This window comes from Pelmatolapia mariae, linkage group LG23, assembly GCF_036321145.2.
Source record: "Pelmatolapia mariae isolate MD_Pm_ZW linkage group LG23, Pm_UMD_F_2, whole genome shotgun sequence".
Classification (NCBI taxonomy): Eukaryota; Metazoa; Chordata; class Actinopteri; order Cichliformes; family Cichlidae; genus Pelmatolapia; species Pelmatolapia mariae.
The window spans coordinates 50,707,297-50,732,397 of record NC_086246.1 but is presented as its reverse complement, the minus strand read 5'-3'; the positions used below and the strand labels follow the sequence as shown (position 1 = coordinate 50,732,397).

At 44.9% G+C, this 25,101-nt stretch overlaps 1 protein-coding gene across 3 annotated transcripts in view; it reads right to left on the bottom strand.

Moving 5' to 3' along the window:
* The window catches only part of rnf220b (ring finger protein 220b), a 28,157-nt gene extending 16,657 nt beyond the window's left edge, over positions 1-11,500 (bottom strand). For all 3 annotated transcript variants that reach the window (XM_063466685.1, XM_063466686.1, XM_063466687.1), the window contains exons 1-2: positions 11,211-11,500; positions 9,422-10,033 (exon numbers count right to left, since the gene is read on the bottom strand). In XM_063466685.1, coding sequence (XP_063322755.1) covers positions 9,422-10,013 — 592 coding nt within the window. In that variant the 5' untranslated portion in view covers positions 10,014-10,033; positions 11,211-11,500. The remainder of the gene's footprint in view (positions 1-9,421; positions 10,034-11,210) is intronic.
* Between the last annotated feature and the right edge of the window lie 13,601 nt (positions 11,501-25,101).

Sequence of the window (25,101 nt, the reverse complement as noted above, 5' to 3'; positions counted from 1 at the left end):
ACACTGAAACAATAACAGCACAGTCTAAAATGTAAGTGACTTGAGCGTCAGTGCACGAGGACTTTGCTTTTACTTTATTACCTCGTCTCCTCGTCCGGTTCTCCTTTCGTCTCCAGAGACGAGCGTGGATGACAGGTGTGACACGCAGACACACGCACCGTAGCTTTGCCTCATTAAACAAACGTAAGGCCAGAATTTTAGTGTTTGTAACGCACCAAAACTCGACAGGAGCAAAGCCACTGCTACCTGTCACTCTTTTTTTTAAACAGGAAAGAAAGAGGATTAACTCGATTTGAACTGTTGCATGAAGCACGCTGTGAAAACGCAGACGAGGTCCACAGACGGTGCTGAGAGGCTACAGAGAAGCTGTTGGAGTATAATTAAAAAAAGAGATAACATAAGCTCTGCTGTTACAACTGATTGGACAAAAAAGGAGAAAAAAAATGAAGATTTTGCTTCTATAGCTTCTTTAAAACACGGCTCTCTGTGAAAGTAACAGACCGGCTGAGAAGGAAGCATTTTTTATAAAACTGATCGCATGGATCAGCATCATTATTGTCATCATCATCACTCTTCATCAATCAGCCTTAAGAAGACTGCTCTCAAATTACCTGAACTAATTGAATTCATGCATTTTTCTTGTGATTTTTCTGTTTGTTCTCCCACACTCGCTTCATTTGTTTAAAAGTGGAAACATACAGCATGAAGACTGGCAGGAAAAAAGAGGCAATTAAAATATGTTCCAATTAAAAGAGCAAAAGGAGAAAGATGAGCTCATAAAGAAAGAACAGAATTCATCTGGTTAGCAAGAGAGGAAATGATCGCACATTTAGTAACAACAGTCAGAAAAATAATAACTTACTGTCCTGTGTCCTTGAGGTAACCAGTGATTAATACTAAAAGCTCCTGAATGTGAGGAAATTGCACAGTTTGCTCAAAACCAACAAAAACCCTGCAGATGCTGTTACAAAGAATCTGTTTTCATTCTGAAAGTGTTTGACTTCAGTCGTGCAAAGGTTCAGTCTGATCCACAGCTGTTACTGTGCAGTCTTTTTACACTGGATTTCTGCTTTAGCCAAGTCATTTTGACACAAACAAGCACATACGCTGCCCAACTCGCTCCCACCTGTTTTCCCATCACACACCTGTCCCACATGCACTTTGTGCAGCGCAGGTGAGCAGTGGAAACCTTACCCATTAGGCAACAGCACTCTAGAGAGACTTAACTAGTAGCACACTTCAAACAAAGTCTGAATGGTTTGTTTTTTCCAGGCAATGTGTAGCCCAAAAAAAGGACCCCGCATCGGGCCTGAAAGCAGTGTGAGCGGACAGCATCTTACTTTGGCTTCATCTGTGGGCATCACTGCAGATAAGACCTATCGCTCTCATCTCTCTCCTCGAGATAAGATCTGATACTGTCAGAAACACCGCACCACTGCTGCTGGTACGAGAGGACCACGAGCACCTGGTGCTGTGATACACCTGTGTTTGGGTTAGTCACACTTCCTGAAGGATGTTATTGTGTCTGCCTGGAGGAGCAAACAATTACAGCAGATGACGATGGTTTTATCTTCAAATGCTGGAAAGCTACAGATGATTGAGCAGCTTCTCTTCAGTGACCCGCAGACACAAAGGCGAGGTTTTTAAGCGCTGATCATGCGCGATAACTTATTGTGTACAAAGTACCAAATTCTAAAGAAATCCACGAGGAAGATTTATTCTTCAAGGAAGAAAAGCACTTGCTGATGTTTGTCGTTCTTGTTTTATCGTTCACGCTTTTATAGGTGAAAATGAAGTTTTACACTTCAGTCCATGTAGAAGTAAGAAAACAAGAGATAAATTACAACAGGACAAACATGCAAAAGCAAAATGAGAAATGAGAACAACTGCCTTAGAGGTGAGTCGTTGCATCAATCAGCCATTACAGTGCAAACAAAGGTGAGCTGTATATAACGCTGCTGTTGCTGTTTTCTTTTGTGGCAAAAGGGCGCAACATCTCAGCCTGCAGTGTCCCGGCACAGACGGGCGACTCTCCCGGCTCAGATGCCTTGTTAGGAAAAAGATATAGTGAGCTTTAATACAATGCTCTGAGCAGAGGGGACAAGCTGTAATGGCTTTTGCTGTTTTTGTGTGCAACTGGTAAGAAATGTGTCTGCAAACACACATCTCAGTGTGTGTGTGTGTCATTTACACTCACTGCCGTGTAGCCGTGGTGAGCGCAGCGCCGTGTGAGCCCCCCCCCCCCCCCCCCCCCCCCCCCCCCCCCAGTCAGCAAACACAGGAGAACAAAGAGGCCGGTGGCAGCGCCAGCGGGTATAGATCTTCTCCGCTATGTTCTCACTCAGCGAGGTCACGCAGGCGCCGCTCACAGTTCACTTTCCTCTACATGACTGATCAGGAGACTGGACTGAACCGGGCCACACACACCCAGGTCCGCTCAGAAGCAAGCATGCATGTTAGGACTAATGCTTAGCAGATGTAATAATGATCCAGCATCAACATTCAATTCAGTCTGATTTATTTATTTAATGCCAAATCACAGCAGCAGCTGCCTCGAAGCACTTTATACTGGAAGATGAGCCCAGCGCTAACACCAGCAAACTTGGAGTAAAAACTCACTCAAAATAGTTGCTTAGTGTTCTTGTTTGATTCCATTTTAAGGTGAGCATTCAGTGCAATCCTGAAATGATCTCATAATATTTCGAATAAGCAAACACATATAAGCCACAGATATCTGGCATTTTGAACTTTCTGTTTCCTTATACGACAATCTTTTTTTTCTAATAACAATATAATTACGCCTTCTTTTGAAACCTGTTCAAATCAAAATCCTGGGGATTCACAGCTGGCACAATTGCACTGCACATCTGAGTGCTGATCTCATTTTTCAGATGTCAGTGGGATTATTACAGTAGCAGTTTGACAGCGTTATGTAAGATCAGCCTCTGTGAGTCTCACCGTGTCAGGATGGCAGCATTTGCATTGAAACAATCCACAGCATGTATCCCATAATCATTCAGTGATTGATTTGTAATTGGGCTAATAGGGTCGTGACCGAGACAATAGGACGTATAAAGAGTCTCTGCTCTCACTCGGCTTCACAGACTCACAGCGGGCCTGCCGAGCGCTGCCTGTGTGGTCTGCGGGGACAATTAGCACAATCTCCATACTAATGGCAGCCTGTAATGGACACTGCTGAGCCTGCCAGCCACTGCGTGCGTGCCGGTTCCCTTGCATATGCATGTGTGTGTAAGGGAATGTTTGAATATGCGCATATCCTTCCTTCCTGTGTGCAGCTTGGCATCTCCTCAAGATGAGGTACAGATGATGCACTGAGCTTCTGTGCTGATGTATTTTTATGTGTGTGTGAGTGTAAGTAGCCCGTGTTTTACTGAGGCGAACCCCGTCTCCACCCCTTTTGCTTACGGCTCTAACCCTGCTCCACGGCCACTCATTAGCACCATAATAAAGACCTGAGACGACACGTAAAAGGTTATATACTGCCGGACTGCTGTTTTCCTACCAATTACCAGAGCTGTGATTTATGGCTGAGACCCAATGCAGCTCTCTGTGGAGAATTGGGGGAGTGTTTACACCCCTACACAGCGGGGTGAGGGGTCAGTCCTGCTAAACTTTGACCTTTCAGGCAGAGGTGCATAGCAGAGAGTTTGGCAAACAGTTAAGCGCCGCTGGAAGCGACTTGATCGATCAGAGGGTCTTTAGGATGCACGTGGAAGTAATCTATGCAGTTTCCTGTGCAGGAACGTGGTTATATAACCCCCCACCCCAACTTTCAGTGTATAAAATCACTCCCTGTTTGCTGAGTTGTTTGAGTTTCCCAACTCTGAGTGTGAAATTTATGCACTACACAACGCCGTCAAGAAATTCCCACACTGGAAGGAAGAGACAGGAGCCCGTGGTGTATAAACCACTTTCCGCTAACAGTCCCACAGTGCATAACGCTGCATTTTATAGCAGGAGAATTTACCATCCTACTGGGCAAAATGACAATTATTCATAAAAGTTCAAACTCTCAATTTGTTGCTCACTGGAGTAAACTGCTGGGTGTCTCTTGTATGGATACGCTGACATTTTCCAGGCCCCTGAAGTCATTTTCCCTTTTTTCATTTTTTATTTTTTGAATCACCCCAAAAATGCACACTTGTTAATCAACAAAAAGTGCCAATCCTGCTCCCTGAGCCACTGAGTGATGTCAGAAAGTCGTGTATCTGGGAGGTAAAACTACCACGCCTGGCATGCCTTTCACTTATTGGCTTTTGTCGAGCTCCTCCACAGCTGGGAGACTTGCAACAAGCACAATTGACATGCTGTAATGAGGTCTGTGTGTGTCACTGGCAGACAAGCGTTTACACACACACACACACACACACACATATAGTTTCTATCATATATATGAGTTGGTTCCTGGCTGTTATCCAAGCATGCAGGATTGGTGGGGTCTTGCTGTCTGTCTCCTCAGCGGCATGTGTTTAACCCCAGAATTTGGCCTTCATGCCCTCCCTATCTGCCTCACTGATTTGTTAAGCTCCAGGGACAGGACGAAGGACGTGTGTGTGTGTGTGTGTGTGTGTGTGTGTGTGTGTGTGTGTGTGTGTGCTACTTCTTACCAACACAGGATTCAATCTAGCGAAATACCATCTTTACCCCGAGCATCTCCTATGCACACACACACGTATGAAGGCTTTGATGTGAGATCACAGGCAGCAGGTCGATCAGGTGCACGTATAGAAAAGCAGAAACGGAGCAAAGAAAAGATGGAAAGATGGCGTTTGTTTCAACGAGGAGGCTGTGTTAACGACCTCTGAGCCCTGCACTCGTTACAACTCTCTCTCTCTTTATCTCGATGTCTCTCAGCACACTCGAGCCTTCCACTCTGTAACCACACAAGCTCGTGTGGGATGATCACGGCAGGAGACGGAGGCAGATGCATCAACTACAAGATGTGTTATGACTCATGTTCTGTTGACCGTCTAACAGGTGCTGATGGTCACTGCAAAAAAGACCCCCTCCTCCCCACGCATTTCCCCGTGCTACTGTAAAAGTCTGCTTCCAGACTCACAGAAGTCTCGTCTGTCTCTGACGAGCAGTGTGGTCCACAGCCTCCTGAAGACACTGGCATGTGTAGAAGGAGAACGCCTACACAGACACAAATGCTGCACACTCCAGTCGCACATGCACAAACACATATAGGACCACACAGCGCACTTCTACACCAAGACAAACTCCCTGCTTTCAGCCTTCATACGACGGAGAGAAGGAGGCAGAACAAAAAAAAGCTGAGAAGACTTTCCCCTCCTGCCAGGATGAAAGCCTCTTTTAGTTGGGAGAACATTAGGAGGACAAACCACCATCACAACAGGAGGGGGAACAGCCAACCACGACGTGTTCTCACATCAAACGCAGCCACCATTAATATTGTAATGCTTCCTCCCCGAGTGCCGAAAATCAAGAACAAGACTCCAGTGTGGTCAGCGTAAGAAGTGCTTACACGATGCAACTTTAAAAACAGACTCAGCATCGCCTTTCTGTGTGTGATGCTGCCAGGTGACATTTCTGATCCTTTTTTATTTTGTGATTTTTTTATTATCAAACGGGAGAAAATGATGCTACACTTTTTTTTTCTATACCATACTTTCCAATAAATTTGGTCTTATTTTCTTTAGTTCTTCATTTCCTGCCTCCTATTTTTTTTCTGAATTTTTACACATTCTTATTTTTACATAACGTCAATTTTTGCAATAAACTTTTCTCACAGCACAGAAAAACAAAATCATAGCAAAGAGCCATAAAAACAAAGAAAAGAACAAACCCTGCCCCGACGCATAAGGTTAGCGTGACTGTTGATGCATGGAGTCCATATGCAAGTCTGCCAGATAAGGAGTATACACATAGGGAATTATAGCAGGTACTATATGTGTATGCATGAGCATTGAGTGGCTGCTATTGATCTCCTGTGGTCTGCTGGGGGGATGTAAACACTGCGTCTTTCAACGAGAAGCTCTGCTCGATATGAACAGCCTTCAATGACAGCTGCACACAAAACACGGCCCGCGAGTTCTTCTTATCAAATCAGCAGAAACAACTACAGTATGAGAGAGGCAGAGATGTGAACGTGTGATACAAATTACATGCACAATAAGTACATTTTGTAAAATGTGCATTCGTGGTGGCTGAAGAAGCTGACAATATTCATATTTTAATGACCGAAGCAACACCAGCAGTCCTTAATTCACTTCCTAAGAAATTATAAATAAACTCATGTTCACCCAAACTCGCAGCAGATGAGCCGGCGTAAGCTTCGTTTGGAATGAGCTCAAACCCATCGTGTGCCACGCGCCACATCTAAGGCGAATATTGATTCTGTTCGAGCCGCACGGTGTGCCAACAACCCGTGAGTAACCAACCATGGAGGACACTTGCACACTGAGCGCATCTGGTGGAGACTCTTCCGAGTGTGTTACGCTTAAATGTTTCCCCGCTAATACCTTCCCGCAGGACATCGTTTCTCGCAGGTGAGACTCAGGTGAGACTCTCAGAGCCTTCTCTTCCGAGTGAGGGTAAAGTCTCCAGCGGCTCATTCAAGGGCCGAGTCTGGCCCTTCTATGAATCTTGTATGCAGACTCGCTCAGGAGATCGTTTAGGCTTTCATTCATCATTTCTTCCAATCTGATACGCCCACACAAGTAAATACATGCAGTATAAAGTACAGTTACGTTTTGGAGAGGCCGTTTTTGAAATACACCAAACAGTGCTAAAGATTTACAACTGACAAGGACGCTTTTTATTTACCAAAAAAAAGTTTAATTAAAAGTTTTGTTATCTGCTGTTTTTAATATTCTGTTTGCCTTTGCATGATTTCTCACTTTGCTCTGCAGGTGAAGGTTTTCTGGCAGCTGAATCCGCCGTTTAGGTGCTGCATCACAACACTAGTGCTCTCAAACATCTGGCTCCCATTATCACAGCTGTCACTTAGCTTTGCCACCACTGTGAGACGCACACACATGCACGTACGCACACACAGCATCTGGCCCTGGCATGTTTTTTGCCACTCTACTCCTCCGGTTTCCCAAACTCATGTTTCTGGTAAAGGAGCATTTTAGTTCCAGCTCAGTCCTGCGGTGGGAAGCGTCTCCCTGAGGAAAATAAGCATGACTCGCTCCAGTGAAGACATCTGCCCTTTGAAAGCGAGCGTGGCTGTTTGAACAGCTGTCAGAGCACACCGTGCATCTCAGACCTTCCCTGATAAAACAGCGGCGAGCCTGGGAGGGGAAATCGACACAAGGAAGACACTAAATGGACAGAAAAGGTGGCCGATGGCAATGACACGCGAGGCAGGTGTGGAGAGGTACGGTGTACCCGCTTGCTTGTCTGGACTGACAAAGAAACATGAGAGGAAGCAAAACGCGTGGTCACCTGTGCGCACTGCTGGAGACAGCGCCAAAAATTCCTGCAGATCTTTCTGCTGATGGAAAACACTGAGGAGGAATGCAATCTCACACAGGGAAAAGTCATTAGTTACTGTGTGTCATGTTCTGACAATATAAATGTTTTTGTATGTTTACAGGAAAGCTGACCAAAGGGAATTTGATCCAGTTGAAATATTCAGGTGTGCTGTGGAGCCACAAAGGGTCTGCGGTACAAAGGGCCGAATATGTTAAATGAAGATTTAAAAAGAAGCAAACTCTGCACTGATGTAAAAACTAAAGGTAGGATTTTATGGTCTGCTTCGTACTTCCGTGAGAGTGTCTGCTGCCGCTGTGTGCGAGCAGCAGACACTCTCGCACCCAAAGAAGATTTCAAGCTTAACACTTAAGACTTTTGGTCCTGAAGTGACTGTCTGTTACCCAGTCAAGAGGAACAAGTGTATGTCAGACTTAGAAAAGTGCTGGGAGCTCAATTGCATTAAGGCTCTTAGTTTGCCCGAGCTCCAATCTAATTGGATAAAGCTGGAAAAGCAGCTTCCAATGTGCATGAATCCATTTTTTTTCTTTGGCATAGAGATGCTCCCCGTGTTCCAGTCGACCCCGTCTTTTGTCCTTGTCAACATTCCCCAAATGAGATTCCCAAAATCAGGAGGTAAGCACGCACGCACGAGCGCGCAGAGCAAACATTGTCAGACAGACACACCTCTCACACCAGCACGCCGGCTGGCATCTCTTCTTTCCCTGTCCTTATTAAAATTCCATATTGAGATTCCTCGCTGCCACTCCGCCTCCCTGGCCCTGTCACTCAGCTACCAGCCAACGACAAAATCAGCAAGTTTGCACAAAGACGAGCACATATGCATAGAGACACACACACGGCACACAATCCAAACTTTTCTTAAGACAACTCGTCCCTGCTGCCGCCCTTTATGTGTGGGATGAAAGTTTCCTTTAGGTGAAATGTATGAGAGCGCGTATCTCCCCCTCCTGCCTTTGCCCCCTCTCCATCTCACCCCCCACCCCCAGCTCCCTCTCATTGTCATTATTTTCGATGGTGTCCCCCTCTGATCTGCTGAGCCTTTGGGTGCTCTCTCCTCTCTCTCCTCTCTGGTCCCTTTCATCTGTCAGGCGCTCCCCTTTGGCGACCGCCACTGAGGGGGTTTGATTTCCCATCATGCCTAGCATTGCCTCCCCGACTCTGGCTCCTTCACTCCCTCCCCGCTGCCTCTGAGGCGAGTGTTGTGCCCCCGCGTCGTTGGGCAATTATCCCTGGGAGTAATGAGGAGCGTCTCTCCCTCTGCGGCACGCTGACTGACACCTCTCCCACTCATTTGTCAACAAATCAGACGGCTGGTGTGGGCGGCCATATTGAGCTGAGGGTTGTCGTAGGGAAGCTCAGGCTGAGGCGCATCGCCACGTCTCCCTCTCTCTTTTTCTGTATCCTCCTCCATCCCTTCCTCTCTATCTCTGCCACCTCGTTATCTCTGACAGCGTGTCATTCGTTCCAACTCTCACTCCTCCCGTGTTAACCCTCCACACGCTCCCATGTATTTGTGTTCCTCAGCCACCAAGAAAAATCTGACTTCCAACAGCCCTAATGGTCATATGTGGCTAATGATCACTGAGCTGAATAAGTGACACCGTTCAATTTATTTGTGTCAAAGCCGCTCACAGCCTGCCTCTGTAAACACTTTGCCCGACTACATGCTGACGACTAAAGTGCAAAAGGGGGAAATGTTTTCAGATATGCCTTTACTCACAAAATCTCCTTTCAATTTGTCACCTTTAGTGGATGCAGCTGCAGAGGATATGTTACCCTCATTGGCCCTGTCATGTCAGGGGCGAGCAAAGCCTCTGATGTGCGGGTTAAACGCTGCATACTTTAAAGAAGCCCGATGAGTGACTGCGCTTTCTCTTTAGATACGAGCTGGGAGAATTGTGCAAACATAACAGCGCGTCGTGTGCGTCTCACTCACTGTGCTCTTTGCGCTCCTCGGGGCTCGATGAAGCCTCTCCATCAGACAGCAGGCCGGACATGGAGAACAGCTTCCTCCCTGACTCCTCCCCAGCTTTGAGGGAGCCTCCGAGGGAGCCAAAGTCAAACTCCTTCCCCTCCACCTCTGGAAAGCAGCTTTTCAGCCTCTTGGCGGGGGTGAAAGCAGACTGGTAACCCCCGGACTCCCTCTCATCTTGAGGCGAGGAGAAAGGCCGGAAGGCGCCCACACCGCTGTGGTTGAGCATGCCCAGGGTGGAGCAGTCCAGGTTTGGTGGGGTGAACTGTGGGTGCAGGTGGAGCAGGGAGGCCGGGAAGTCTCGGGACGAAAAGGTGCCTGACATGGGGCCCTGGCGCTGATACATGGAGGTAAACGTGTAGGAGGCTGAAGGGAAGGGGAGGTGGAGGTCCTTCTCCACAGAGACGGGGACGCCGAAGGGCCTCGGCGCTTGGCAGGGGACAGAGGCGTCTCGGCCAGACTCTGCAGTGGAAGCTAGGACCATCAGGGCAGGGGACGCCAGTGGAGCCGGTAGGTAGGAGGGGCTGTCCATCTTGAAGGGGCGGTGGAGGTCCATTCACCTCCTTTATGCTGGTTCTGAGAAGACAAGGAGACAAAATGAGAGGAGAGAGAAAAGTGTTTGGATGAGACACAAGAAGAAATGATTCTCAGTCAAGAATGCTGACTGTTGTTAGGTAGACAGAAAATTATTTCATTTTGTCAAATTTACAGGAAATTGTTTGATGTCCTCTTTAATGACAAGATCTTGATTTCTTCATTTTGTGAAATACACCCAGTTGCTTTTGTGAGGCATTTTTACAATTACAGGTTTCGACAAATTTCAGCAGAAAAATGGGTTTGAGGAGGCCTACTGCGCCTGTAAATAATTACGACGGGAATAAATTGCCAATAAAACACACACGTAGCTGGAGCCTGCAAAGGATCATTTTGATAGCGAAGTCTAAGCGATTAAATTAGGGAAATCATGCAAGCGCATTTTGGAAAGAGGACGATTCTTTTTTCTCCTTCTTCTTTCAGTCGTAATGAACTGTTTGACTTAGTAAATGAAAAGAGAATAAATCAAGACAAATGTGTCCGGTAAAATTAAATTCTAGGAATATTTTTTGTTGTTGTTGTTGTTTTTATTCTTTAAGGCACAAAAGTAATCTGTGCTGAAGCGCAAAAGACTGATCCACTTTAGTTATTGAGAAGGTAAAGTTTGAAAAAGTGCGCTTCATATGAAATGATAAGAGGCCTAAAACAGAAAAAAAAAAAAGGTTTGGGCCCACCCAATCACTTTTTTTTTTCTTACATCAGAAGCAAAACTATTCAGAAAATTTACCAAAAACAGAATAAAAGTTGGGACACTTAAGAGGGACAAAAACGACTTAATTTTTTTAAAACAAAAAAAGCCCTCCCTAAATGAACAAACTGGCAAAATACAGACGAAATGTTGCAAATTACTGACAGTTTTTCAGCGCCTCGTACTTTCTGCTCGCGTCCAAGAGCGCAAGTCCAAATGTGACCCCGGTTTATCCCAGGAATTAGCCTCCTACCGTTTTTCCAAGTCTTTCTACGAGTGTGTTATAAAAGTGGAAGTTTTTTTCTCAGTAACGAAAGCTCACAAGTTCCCTAACTTTAGAAAAACACACACAACAAACAACAAAACCTCACACCCGCCAGAACACATGGCAATCGAAAAGCCAATTAAACCAATTAAACCAAATGAAGGCGTAATCACTCGTATTATCGCGAAGCATCAGTCAGTACTTACCGTGATGAAGTACTCGAAGCGAGATTTATTTCGCCTCCAACTCTCTCTCTTTCTCACTTTGCCTTTCTTCCAAGTTACAGTTAATTTCAAGGACGCGGCACTTTCTCCCGGTTACGCAGGAATGAAAGAGGGAAAAAAAAGACCTGCAGCTGCGGGCAGCGTTGGCTTTTTCGGTCCTCCTCCAGATGTTGTGAGTGTTTACGAGTTAAGGCTGAGATGAGGCGCGTAGCTGCTGTGTTCCTGGGCAGGATCGAGGCATCAGTGAGTGGACTGGCTGCGGGTCGGTCTGTCTCTGTTGGTCTGTGCGCTCTGTGTGACAATCCCCCCCTCCACCCCCTCTCTTTCCACTTTACCCTGCCCTCTTTCTCTGTAGCCTCGTCCCCCCCTCCTCCGCGCTCTCCCCCTGAGACACGCCGCGTGCGATGGACACATTCAATTTCTCGTCCTCGCTTAAGGTGAGTTACAGTGAAATTGAGTCAAAAGAAAAATGCACTTATCAGCTGCCCACAGAGTAGGGGTGGGTGGGGATAAGAAGAGAAGTTGTGGGATTAAAAGTGTCAGATTATATCTGCGAATATAGAATCAAACGTGGTAACTTTCACTGAAAACTCGTGAATATCCGCAGTTATTGTCACCTGCGCTTCTTAACTCGCAGAGTCGAATCCACCACATCAATCTGAGTTTATGAAGGACATGCATGCACCAAAATTAAACTTTTCAGCTGCTTTCAGTGCATTAGTGCTATATACTAAGTTCACCAACTCATCACTTCCTCTGTGCGCCCGCGCGCGCGCGCGCGCGCGAGCGCGTGTGGTGCCGCTGCTTTGAATGGCAGGTAAATGAGTTATCCGTTCCTCCGTGGCTCACTGAGCATGTACAGTCGCCAGCCTGTGTGATTGACACCTGGGAATATTCCCTTTTGATGAGACACAGTGCAAACCAATGGTATTATTTGTCACAGATAATCTGCTTTCAAGTCCAACACATTACGCACGGCGTAATATCTACATTATTCATATCTGATTTCCAGCACATTGTCAGAAAGAACAGCTCAGAGCGCCACAAATCAGCCCAAATCACTCTTAATTTGTTTTTATCGGTATTGGTATTGCTTAAAGACTTTTTGAAATAATGTAATTGAAATAATTCCTTATTCCCTCGAGCCAATCCAGAGGCTTTACACTGCTAATCTAATGTGACACGCAATTTCCGTCTCTCAGACGATTGCTTCCCCTCAGGTCCCTGTCTTTAATGAACAGCCATTTGGCTGTGAGCCTGTGTGCCTGCATTTGTATGTGTGTGTGTGTGTGTGTGTGTGTGTGTGTGTGTGTGTGTGTGTGTGTGTGTGTGTGTAATCAGAGAGCGAGACACAGTCCTGAGATAGGAAATGAGTGAAATGGGAATATCCCGGCCAAGAAGACACAAGGAAGAGGGTTGCGGGGAAACATAGCTTGAGATCAGTGGCTTCGCTGTACTAAATCAGCCTGAAAACACACCACATAATTGAGATGTAAAAATAAACACTGACTCTCTCGATGGCATTAGCCAAGAGTGAAGAGGGCCACCGTTTAGCCTGGACAGTTCAGCTGTCTCCCGCATCCTTAAAATGCTCCCAGAGATGAAGCTTGCCATGTGTACCACTTCCTTTCACACCTAAAGACAGTCGCTGGTGGAGAGGTGGAGGGCCAGACAGCAGATGCAGACCTTTAAAGGGACACATAAACCAGAGTCCAGACCGACTCTGTCGCCGTGTTGCCCTCGGACCAGTACGGGAGCGTGCAACACATGTGTCCCTCGTGACAAAGCAAGGTCATTGCTCCGCTTAGAGAGCTCCCTCTCATTCAGTCCTTGTTGTTTTGAGGTCACACATCCCATCACACACCCGCACACGCCAGGGGTAAAGGCGAGGATTAAACGCAGAGGATTCCCAAACTGAATGACTTCCGTTTAATTGCAAATGGGTAATCAAAAGTCACCTTTTTTGGAAACCCCTCCTCTGTTGTTTGGCTAAGAAACACCAAAAATATCCTAATTTGCCAACTGATCAGTGAACACACGCTCCCCACGAGTGGCTGCATTGACATTACGATTATTATTTCTTCCCCGTTCCTCCAATTTGCCCCGTGTGCTAGTGGCCATGGGTGGTGCGTAGTGGATGATGGGTGTGTGTCCTGCAGGCCCAGTGAAGTGTTAATGATGTCCCCGCTGCCTCAGCCAGGTTACGGCACAGGGACCGTTAGCCGCCCAGGGTAAACTGCACGGCTCCCAGAATAAATTGCCACCCGAAGCCACGCAGGCTGGTCAGCCAGCCAATTACAGGCCTGCCCGCTCAGCTGAGGATGATGGGATGCGATGTTAATTGTAAGCTTTCATTTTCTGGCAGGAGGTGAGTCACTTGGCTGTCTTCTTGACTGCCGTACACACGCAGAGCATAACATCTTAATGCACGCAGTTTATGCTTAGATTGTGTGTGTGTGTGTGTGTGTGTGTGTGTTTGTGTGTCTTTTTGGTTCTGGTTTATGTGGTCATATTCATCTGCCCCATCTCACTCCGTTTTTTTCTTCCTTTAAAAGAAAATTGAGTTTTGAATCATTTACAAGCAGTTTTAATGGTATTTAAATGTTACAGCTTAGTTTCTGTGGTCTTCAGTGTAATTCCCAGCAAGTAAGAGATGAGATGAGGGGAATTAAATCAACATGATGAGAGTTCTTCACTTCTTTTATTAGGATGCCAGAGGTCATCTGTAGAGTCTTTTAACTTTCTCAATTGGAGTAGTGAACAGTAAATCGTCATGGTTTTATTTTTTTTACTCCGCCTTTCATATCAGTTGTTGTTGTTGTTGCTTTTTTTCTGGGGCACTGGATAAACTAAGTTACTGCTGTAATCATTCCCACAGACCAATTAGAGATAATTACTTTTTGCTGTGAGACTCACAATGTCCAATTACAGCAAAATGGCTTCAAAATTCATACAATGTTGCCAAATTAAAAGCAAAATGATATAAAAACGGGCCGAATGATTATTGTTTTGTTTTGGTGGGTGTACCTGCTGGTGAAGTTAAAGGAGAGCCGGGCACAATTCAAAGTCTCACCGACGGTAACGGGAAGAGCCCCGGCAGGATCAGCAGAGTGGCAGTATCAGCAGTGAAGATGAAGAGTGCTCAGTTCTCTGGAGTCAGTCGGGTAGTAGTTGTGCAGCCGAGTGCTACACTCTTCTCAGTATATCAACATAGAGACTGTCTGGTAGCAGTGCTATGGAGAGAGAGGTTAGCTACTATATTAACATACAGAGAGACAGCGCCAGAGCAGAGCAGTCTGCCAAAGACTAAGCAGTGGAAGTGAGACACAGAGAGGGGCCATCGACCAGACAGCTGCAAGATGGAGTGGAAGAGAACGTGTGAGAGATGAGCTGTCGAACATGTGACAATGTGTGTGTGTGTGTGTGTGACGGGTCCCCAAAGCAGTGTGTGAGCGTGAATGTGAGCAAGAATACAGAGAGGTGCATTATGGTCTCAATCATTGATCGCTTCCTCCCGAGGGGGCGGGCGTCTGCCCTCCGCCACACGTGTAAACACACGCACCACTCGGCTGTATGTGTTCACATTCACAGCACACTGTTGTGTGTCCTGAACTTTTGTCTTTACTCTGCCGCCAAATGTGTGACGGTTTAAGAATCCCACAACTTCTTCAGCACTTTCAGGAATGTGTCTCAGACACATGACGGCTTTTACTTGAGCCTAGTTTTAGGAAACGTGACGGTGATAAACTGAAGGAACGTGTTACCTGTGGGATGCATCACTATGATGGGTGTGGTGGGATACCAGGTGATGTAGGAATCATGAGTGACGGGAAGGACGAAAGGATTAGAAAAGAAAGAAAAAGTGACGCCGTGGTTAAAGGTCACGGTCCAGGAAAGGCTGCAGATGCAAACAGCAATAAGAAATCATACTGTACACCAAAACGGGTTACTTATTTACATCGTGCTTTCAAAGACGCGGGGACATTTGCATTTGTTACCTCCTGCAAAAAAATTCAATAACCATTATAACCATATACAGTGTTGATCATTGTTTGTTGTTTGCAGTGCCAGAGAGAAATATATGTAACACATTATTCAGAATGCAGTATATGACTAAATGCATTTAGTTACAGTTACAAGCTAAACAGGTCTTAATAAGCAGAATTAAAACAGCTGATTTTCCATCTTCTGTCTCATAATTCTGAAATATAAAAAAAAGAAATAATAATAAACCCAGCAGAGTTAAACAGGCTGTTGTTTCATTGATAGAAATATTTAAATATCGCAGAAAGAATAAAATACAGATCGTCTGTTTAAGCAGTTGGAGGTAAACAGGCCTGAAAGAGGCTGTGAAAACAGTCCAACCTAAATTTGCCAAAACAATTACAGCAGCTAAATTCAAAGTTTATTAAATACAATGATTTTTTTTTAATTTTATACATTTATTATTATTATTATTATTATTATTACTAATTAATGATGATTTTACCTAATTATTATCAACATATAGTCAGCACAATATTTATGTGAAACAACACCAAACATCTTATTTTTAATGTCTTATTTGTCAATATACCAAAATCTGCTAATCTATTGTTCGTCCATACTGCTAATTATTCTCAGCACAGAGACTCGGTCTGTACTTCTATACACAGCTCACAGGTGAGCGATCAGAAAGTTACAGTAAGCCAGAATTACACGTGGAGCACGTTCAGTGTTTCATAAATAAACAACACAGATCACAGATTTGAGCCAATAATGACGAATTTATTCTTTAGGTTTTCACCACGTTACAGAAATGACACTTCACTAAAGTGTCATTTCTTTCTCCTCCAGTACAACAGCCAGTGAATCCAAATGACTCAAACTGGGCTCTGAAAACATCATTTTTATAACAACCACCAGCTTCAGCGCTCCACTCACCCAGCTGATGGTTTAAAATAGGCAGCCTTGTAATCGTGCACTTACACTCTTTACATCGACAGATTCAATAAATGGATTACTCATCGTGTCTGCATTATTCATGAACTGCTGCCCAGCTGTCAACACTGTAGTTAAGTTGCTGAGCAGGTCTATTTAACAAACGAACTAAGCTGAGACGGGCGAATTTACCAATAACGAGATGTGTTATTCTCAACAATAAATATCAGGGAATGTTTTCAATTCCACCCGGGAATCATAATCCTTTGATGTGGAAGCTACTTGCCTGCTGTGTGCGTTTCCTATTTTCTGGTCATCTTTACCTAAAAGCTTGTTTAGCCTCCTGATTTTGGAAAAACAGAAGGTCAAGAAAAAAATGGACGTTTGTCTTATTTGTCAGACAAAACATCAGAGTTAGAGTGATTCTGGGGTCGGTCTACTTTTGGTGGCACTATGGGACAATTTAACAAACATGGAGGATGAATACTCTGAAAGGAAGCTGGTCCTGCTTTTTGCTTTTCACGTCTTTAGCCGGCTGGAAAACAGAACACCTTTTAACACTTGTTCAAACCCGTCTCGAGTGGCTGCGCCTGGATTTTCTGTCCATTTTTTGGTCATAATCTTTCCATCTTTTTAATGTTTTGATTTTAAAGCCATGTTACCTGTAATCCAGGTGAGACTCAAAGGTGAAAAGGAAAAGATGCAAAAGTGTAAAACCTTTTGCAAACAGTACAGAGCGCTGTCAGCCGGTGTCCTCAGCCCACCACCACCACTACAGTCTGCACACATAAATACAACACTGCCCACCACCAAACATCACACCCTTTCCCCTCCCCTCGCTCTGCGCCGAGGCCCCCGTCCTCGCTCCTCTCTCACCGCCATGAGGCTGACACTAATGTGACACTCTGGAAAATAATTACCAACAAACGCACTGCTGACTGCAAACAGCTCGCTCCCCTCAGTGGACTGTCACTAGTCATTAGTCTGAACCCTGGGTGAGGACAGGACCACAGAAATGGGGGTCGGGGGGTGGGTGGGGGGTTAGGCGATGAGGAGGAACATACCACGTGAAGAAGAAGAAGGAAATAAAGAGGAAGAAGGGAGATCCGACAGGTAAGACGAAAATAATCTGCTTTGCAGGTGTAAAACCTGATAAACAGAGTTGTGAGTTTGAGCGTCCTATTGTTTGGGCCCAGTCTTTATCATTTGCCCCCTCTGCTGGTTTATATTATATTAACTGTGGCCCAGTAGAAACACCTGCCCCAGTTTGCCCTTTATACTGAGTGCTCAGTATGCTGGCTCTATAGTGCTGAACCCTGATTTTCTGTGGTTTCAAAGAAAGCAGGTTATTGTCGTTGTTGCTTCAAGTGTCCCCCGTGACAGGAGCTGGTTGTGCAAAGAAAGAGTGCTACAGTACTGGAAAGGCTCATTTCTAACAGGAAAGGAGATGACACAGTCAGAGAAGGTGAAGCACCACAGGGCCTGTGAGAGGCGGGCGGATCGATCCACATATCCACAGTATCGATGCTGGTATTGGTATCGGATCAATGCTAACGTGATAGGATCGATTCTTTGTTTGTCTTTAAGTTCAGTGATAATTCTTTTTTTGGAAATGAAAAAAAAACTATGAAACATTTTTTTTATAGCCCATAATACATTTAAAGTCAAAGTGCAGACGGCACGTTTAAACTCCAGGTCTCCAGAAAACGTTTTTAAAAGAAGCTGAAAGGTGTGTTTCGTTGTGTTAACTAATTATTGTGGAACGAATCGCAGAAATGACGACACACTGCTCGCTGTAAGGTCAAAGTATCAGTATTGGAAACTCCGGCCCTATATTTACTTGTACTGACTCAATACCAACATCTGCAGTATCACAGAGCAATAATGACTATCGTGCTTTCATATAACAATTATTTTCATACAGTGATACTAATTTGGATTCATGTCGATGAAAATGCACAAAACCGTGAAATATTCAATATAATAATTATTGTATTTCTATATGAATCATTTAATATGTTGTTTTGCTCTCAGGTTAGACTGAGAACATTGTGACGAGCATCCGGTTTGACTTTGTTGCTCAGATTTGGATATAAAGTGATGCATTTTCACTGAGCTGTCCACGTTTGTTTATCCTGCATGAAAAAGCACAGCAAAGACACCTTTGCATTATTATGTGTAAGCGTACCTGGATGATCTCAGCGGCTCTGCATCTTTTCTGAAGAAAGTGAAGAACAAACCACCAAATTCCAACACTTGCAGTTAGAAAACAGAGAAATCTGTGGTCCAGGTAAGCAAATAGTTTAAATAAAGAAAGGCTGCTCAGCCTGAAAACTGTTCAAGGTGGCAGCAATTCCAACACAATTATCCAAATGCCACAGGGTACATCAATTCTTTGAACACCGACCCCCCTCCTGAAGACTGTTATTTGAGTTGCCTTAGGGGGCAACCGTGCCAGAGAGAGATTAAAATTTTTTACAGCTTCCACAATGGCCAATATTAAAATGTCTCGATACATCTGCCTGGCTATTTTGATTGGTAACTTAACCCCTGACTCCTGAGCAAAAAAAAGAGCCATTCTCTGTGCTATTGTCGCCAGGCTGGAGTCTAATTCTTGTATGATTCAGGCTAATGAGGCAGTAATAGGTCCTCTGTGTGTGTGTGTGTGTGTGTGTGTGTGTGTGTGTGGATGAGAAGGTTATTACAGTGTATTGGAGACATGAGCAGGAGGAGGGCCTCTCTGAAGTAGGGATGAAGGGTTCTTATTGTACAATAATTGGAGGGCGGGTTTAATCTGTGAGCAAGAAATGGTTTGCCCTCTTTAAAATACAGCAAAGGTGCTCGTTGTCAGTCTTTTTCTATAAAAACAGGCACACTGGACTGAAGCAAGCGCCCCTGTTTCAGTTCAATTTCAGTCACAGAAAGCAGGAGACGAGGAGTTGGAAGGAAAGTGAAAGTGTGTCTGTCTGTCTCTGTGTCATCAAGCCAATGGCTTCATCCAGCCTTATCCTGAACCATGAAACCATAGTGCATGACACCCTTCTATGCTCTGCACAGATATGGCTATTCACTGTTAGCACAGAGATTTGACAAGCCAGACTGATCTCACTCAACAGCCTGGGTCAAATGGATGACTGTCACAGTCTTTTTTTATCTGTCTCTCTTTCTCCCCCACCATCCTCTGTTCCACTTTGCACACCCTCATCTTTACTCCTCACTTGCTGCCAATCTCCCAACTTTGCCTGTTCAAATTGACAAATTCAACCAGCTACAAGAGAATAAATGGAATAGAGAGAAGAGACCCCTGAAGGGGATAATCTTTCCAGAGGGAAAGATCTGGTTGACTGGGAGACAGGTGAGCGCGTTCATCTGTTATTCACAGTGTAAACAGTCAGATGTAAATGTTTCTCACAACAGTACAAACACTGAAACGATAAATCTCCAGAATGTAACAGGATATGTTCATGTTTTTAAAGAAAGGTGGTCCGAACTCTTCTGTCCTCTCAGAGCAGCTGTTTGTTTCAGTCTTCAGCAGAGATGGGCAGTAATAAAGTAATCTGATTACTTTTTTCAATTAACGAGTAATGTAAGGGATTACTATTGCAAAAGAGTAATTAGATTACTGTTACTTTCCCATAAGCACGCTGCGTTACTGCGTTACTAAACTGTCGTGATTTTGTTTGTGAGAGTGTCTCATGACAGTGACGTACGAGCGTGCGGCGTCCGCGGTAACAGACGTGTGGAGAGAGTACGACCGTGCAGCGTTTAAAGCGTTAAAGTAATCACATTACTTTGAGTCTGATTCTGTAAAAAGTGACACAAACATTAGCGTCCGCTGTTCACTCTGCGTGGGAGGAAAACTTTCTACAGCAAAAAATAAACTTAAATCTGAGCGAGCAGCGAGCAGCGAGCACGCTGCCACGGGAACGTGACATTCACAGAGAAACCCCCGGATCCTCCCACTGACATGACCGCTGTGGGCAAACCTCCACCCGCCCCACTCCTGCTAAACAGCTGACAATAGATTTAAGAGCTGCTGAATCTTTTATTTTATTTATTTTTACTGTGTTTTACTTGCATCTATTTGAAAGAGTGTAAACACAAAACATGATTTTATTTTATATGCTGGAACATGCAGACAATAGGTTTAAATGTTAAACACATCTCTTCAAGTCAAAGACTGTTGCATATAATTTAATTTTTGCTTAATGCAATGTGCATAAAATTAAAACTAATAAAACAATTTTTAAAAAGAGGCTTTCCATTTGATTCAATTTTATATGATGGATTATGCAGAAAAAACAGAATTGGGCTGTGTGACAACATGGAGGAGCAGTTGCAATGCTCTCCATTTGTCCCATATGTGTTGACCTTTTTTTTTTTGCACATTATTCTGTTTCTATTTATTTGCTATGATTTGCTATTTGTCACGTAACGCTGCTGCACTCACTATCCCGGGTTTGTTTGTGGAAGCGTTTTGTTGCCAGCAAATCAAACATTCTGCAAATTAAGGCAAATACTCAGTTACATGTTTCTTTATATTTTATTATGTTACACATTAAGTCATTTGTTCATACTTACTTTGTTCTTTCTTTTCAGTCTTCATGAGGGTCAGGTGTGGGGAAACGCCCGCCTAGCATTTCCTCATTTTAAAGTCCTGATGATGTCACACATGACATCAGCAGGTCGAACCAAGTGGTGGGGTTTATTTGTCCTTAGAAATGCTTCCTTTTGTTTGTGTCAAGGTTTAAAGGGATTTGTTGAATATTTTTCTTTTCGTTAATACAGCCATCTAGTTGTGTAAATGTGCCAATTAGAAGTGTGAAGAGGTTTTGTGTCTTTTTTAATCATCTGTGTAGAGTTTTAGATCCCTCAGTTCAGGTGAGTGGTACTGGCTGGGCTAAGTGAAGGGAAATTGATGGCCCTATTTAAAGCCAGTCTCTACCAGATTCAGGGGAGAGCGGAGAGGTCAGCTGTGTTACCAGATCCATGGTCTGTTGAGTTTTGTTAATTGAGTTAATTTGGGTTAAGTTACACATTAAATTGAGTTCACTGTAAATAAATTGCTCACCTCTGGAAACCTGAAATGTCTGCGTAGTCTGCTTCCCTACCACCTTCCTTGAGGGTCAGACTGACTACCTCACAGGCTGAAAGATCTGTTGCTTTATTACCTATTCAGGTTGTGTATCATGCTTTTAAAAAGCAACTAAGTAACTAATTACTTTTGAAAATAAGTAATCAGTAAAGTAACAGGATTACTTTTTTGGAGAAGTAATCAGTAAGTAGTTACTAATTACTTTTTTCAAGTAACTTGACCAGCACTGGTCTTCAGAGGACAGACACAGTGTACCTGATGGTTTGTGATCACAACAAAGACTTAAAGAGCCGCAAAAAGACTTAGTGCGGCCGCTTGGCAATACTGCGGAGAGAGAACGCACAATCCCTTTTCACTGTATTTTTTTTCTTGTTACAAGCTTTCAGGGATGGATCGCATCATGAAAGCGATTGTCGAAACCTTTAATTTTCTGTGAGCCAGCGGAGGTCCGGACACTGACCGCGGCCCGCAATAAACGATTCAGCGGCGGAGCTGCGATGACATTTGTTTTGAGTTATGGCAGCAGATTGACTGAATGTGAAAACATTGGAAACACAATTTAAATCGCACTTACTTTACATAGGACATCACTGGCTGTTCATGCGTCCTGCAGATGGTTCATTAAATGTGTTTCCACAATGTATTTGTGCTTCTTTACACTAGAAGAAAAAAAAATGTTATTAGCTACACGTGGTCCCGGAAGTTTGACACAAAAATGTTTACGTTTTTCCTGAAAATACCTTCGAGCCAAACCTAATAAGATCCAGCTCACAGGTGAATGCAGACTGCAGTTTTTCACGTATGTAAATGGAAACCTCGGAGTCAAAAGTGTTTGTCTCATTTTAGTTGTTTTTTGTTTAGATCCTCTTTTACTTTGAAGGTTGGGGTTTTCCTGTTCTTGTTCCTGTTCTTCCTGCCCCGCCCTGTTTCACCTGTGCCGCCTTCTTATCTGTCTCACCCTTTCTCCAATAATCTGTACTACTTGTTTTTTTCCTAGTGTCCCCGAGATTTTCTTTGTTTGCTTTACTTTCATGAAACAGAGTGTAGAGAAGAAGTGGACATAAAAATGCAGACTTTGGGGAGAAGGAGAGTCTTCAACCTTGGGCCGATATCTCACTTGGCCAGGGTGTGGACAAGCAGAAGAGCCCAGAGTGCGGGGGGTCGGGCCAGAGATGGAGCAAGGAAAGGAGACCTCTCCAGAGGTCATCACGGAGAGGGAACAGGGCGGATGAACCTCTCGGGAGTGTGAGGAGGAGGCAGCAGGAAACGTCTTAAACAAGAAATTCAGTGTAAAAAACCACAAGTCATGACAGTTAAAAGACTTTTTGTGTTTTGAGTCCTGTGTTAAATTAAAATTGTAGTAAATAACTGCTTTTTAATATAATGTAAGAATGAGAAAGCACAGCATTCACCTCTGTGGAGCAGAAGACGATCAAATAAAGGTGAAAAAAAATCATTAGCAGCACTAAAATCTGAACACGGTTAAGAACGACATGATGACCTGCCATGGATGTTTCACTCTCCCTCTTTTCATACCCTCGAAAAACAGCTATGATCCTGTAATGTTCAGTAATGTAAGTCGCTTCTTCTAGACCTGTGGGACAGATGTTCATACATGTTCTCCTGTTCCACCTCTCTGTGTAGCTCTAAGGCCCTGGAGGCACTTTCACGCAGCCTGTGGTTTTGTGCATGAAAATCGTAATCACCACACTGTCCTCAACCCCAACCACACACACACACACACACACACACACAGTGTATTGTGCGTTCAGTCAGGAAAAGGTCTCTCAGTCGTGCTCTGTGAGTGGCCTCTGCTCAAACAGATCAATAGACACTGGCACGTCCCTCCACCAACCAAGAGAAAACAATTAAAAGCCATCGATCCTGTGCCAGGCTCCTCCATGAATATGCATGTGTCCTTGACCTTCCCTTGGAAAGGAGAAGAGAGAGCGAGATAGACAGACAGGTGTAGGAAATCTCACTCATAACCCTCCCACGGCTGTGGGAGTATTTTCTGTAGCCCCGTGCTTTTCTTTTCCACTTTTCTTGGGTTTACTTCAAGCAAACTGTCTCATTAAAGCTTGTTGCTCTTTTAGGAGCCAGTTTTAGGCACAGATTGCTCTTTTCTGAGCTGTGTTGAGACCAGAGATCAAGTGGTCCTACAACAACTGTCCCCTCCAGCTCTCCCGCTGCCTCTTTTCTAATTACAGATGTGTGACATGCACATGGGGACGTCTCCATGTTAGCACATCATCGTGCCTGTCCTGACACATCCTGTGGTCACAACAGCAGAGGCTGCAGGGGACAGCCCTGCCCTGTCCCCCGTCACTGGGGATTAGCATTAGCATGCTAACAGGACCCCCAGGGGACCATCGTGCAAAGGGTCATGTTGACAACTGTCAACAGCCTGCTTTAATTAGCTGAGCTGTTGGTGAGGCTAATCCTGCATTCTAATTTCTGCTCCCTGAGAACGTATCGTGCACGGTTTCATAGCAAAATAACATTTTGTGTTTTCATTGGTTGTAACTGGGAAGATGTGGGCGCAACTGGTGCTGCAATTCAGCATAAAAATACAACTGTTTTCCCCCCGCATCTCCTCTAATCCATCATTCATCATCAGTTCCCACTCTCTCCTGACCCAGCCACCTTTGCGTTTACTCTAATATTGAACGTCGGGAGCCAGTAGTGCGAGCGCTGACATATCACACCGGCTGGCTCCAGACCTGACAGCATCAAGTCGACATTGTCATAGGCCTGGAGACGAGGTGAGAGTGAGTGTGTGAGAGGTAGAGTGTGTCGTCAGTCAGACAGTGCATTATCCAGCTGTTCTGTGGCTGTCTACCTTTTTCTGTGGTGGGGTAATGGGAGTGTCACACAATAGCAGACAGCTGGAGTCTCACTATTCAGCTGAGAGGCCACATCCATATACACCGCTTTCTAACTTACTGCCAGCGCTGCCGAGGCTGTCCTGTCTGCCCCACAATGACTGTCAGCGGCAGCCCGGGCTGCTGGCTGGCGTGACTGTCAGCGATTGGTCACAAAGCATTTACCTTCTGACAGAATTGCAATTAGTCCAGGGAATGCTGTTACTGGGAGAAAGAAAAAGAGAGACAGAGGGGAACCAGAGGGGGGGAGGCTTGAGGGACAGGTATAGGAAAAGTGGGAGGGAAAGGACCCGTGGATGGAGAGTGAGAGGTGGGTAGATAAAGAGGAGAGAAGGTGTATTTGGGGGTGGCGGGGAAGGTTAGAAGAGATGTAGAGACAGCAGCAATAGAGAGTGAGAGGTGAGTAGATAGAGGAAGGTAAAAGAGGAACGTGAGACATTTGATCTGTGGAGCCCCCCACCCCACCCCCCGGTTGTGTACGTGCAGGAGATTGGCTCGCAGCATGAGGGGAGTACGTCTGTCTGTCAGTGGCCCGGTTCAACACACATTTGCTTAGTGGCACAATCCTAATGAATCTGCCCGGCCACATCACCTCGTCACCAGCTCAGAGCAGTGCTGATGACCTTCTGAAATAAACAGCCTGTGCTTTGCATGGAAGAGTGAAGTAGAGATTTCCCCCCTCTGTTTCTGTGGTTGTGAATCTTAACACAAGCACAACCATTTGGACTGAAGGAATCTGTGGTAGCCACAGAGTCATGTGACTACGTAACACGCTGCAGCCTCACACAAAGCCAGAGCGGAGCTGCCGTCTCTCAAACTCTTCACCGTCCACTAATGACCTCCCTCTCTTTCTCTACAAGCAAGCAACGCTCCCCTCTCGCCTCACACTCCGCATCCCTCTCCATCCCACGCAGTCTTTGTGTGTGTGCTTTCTGTCTGATAAGAGAGTGGCAGGGGCTCCTCCCTGGCCCCT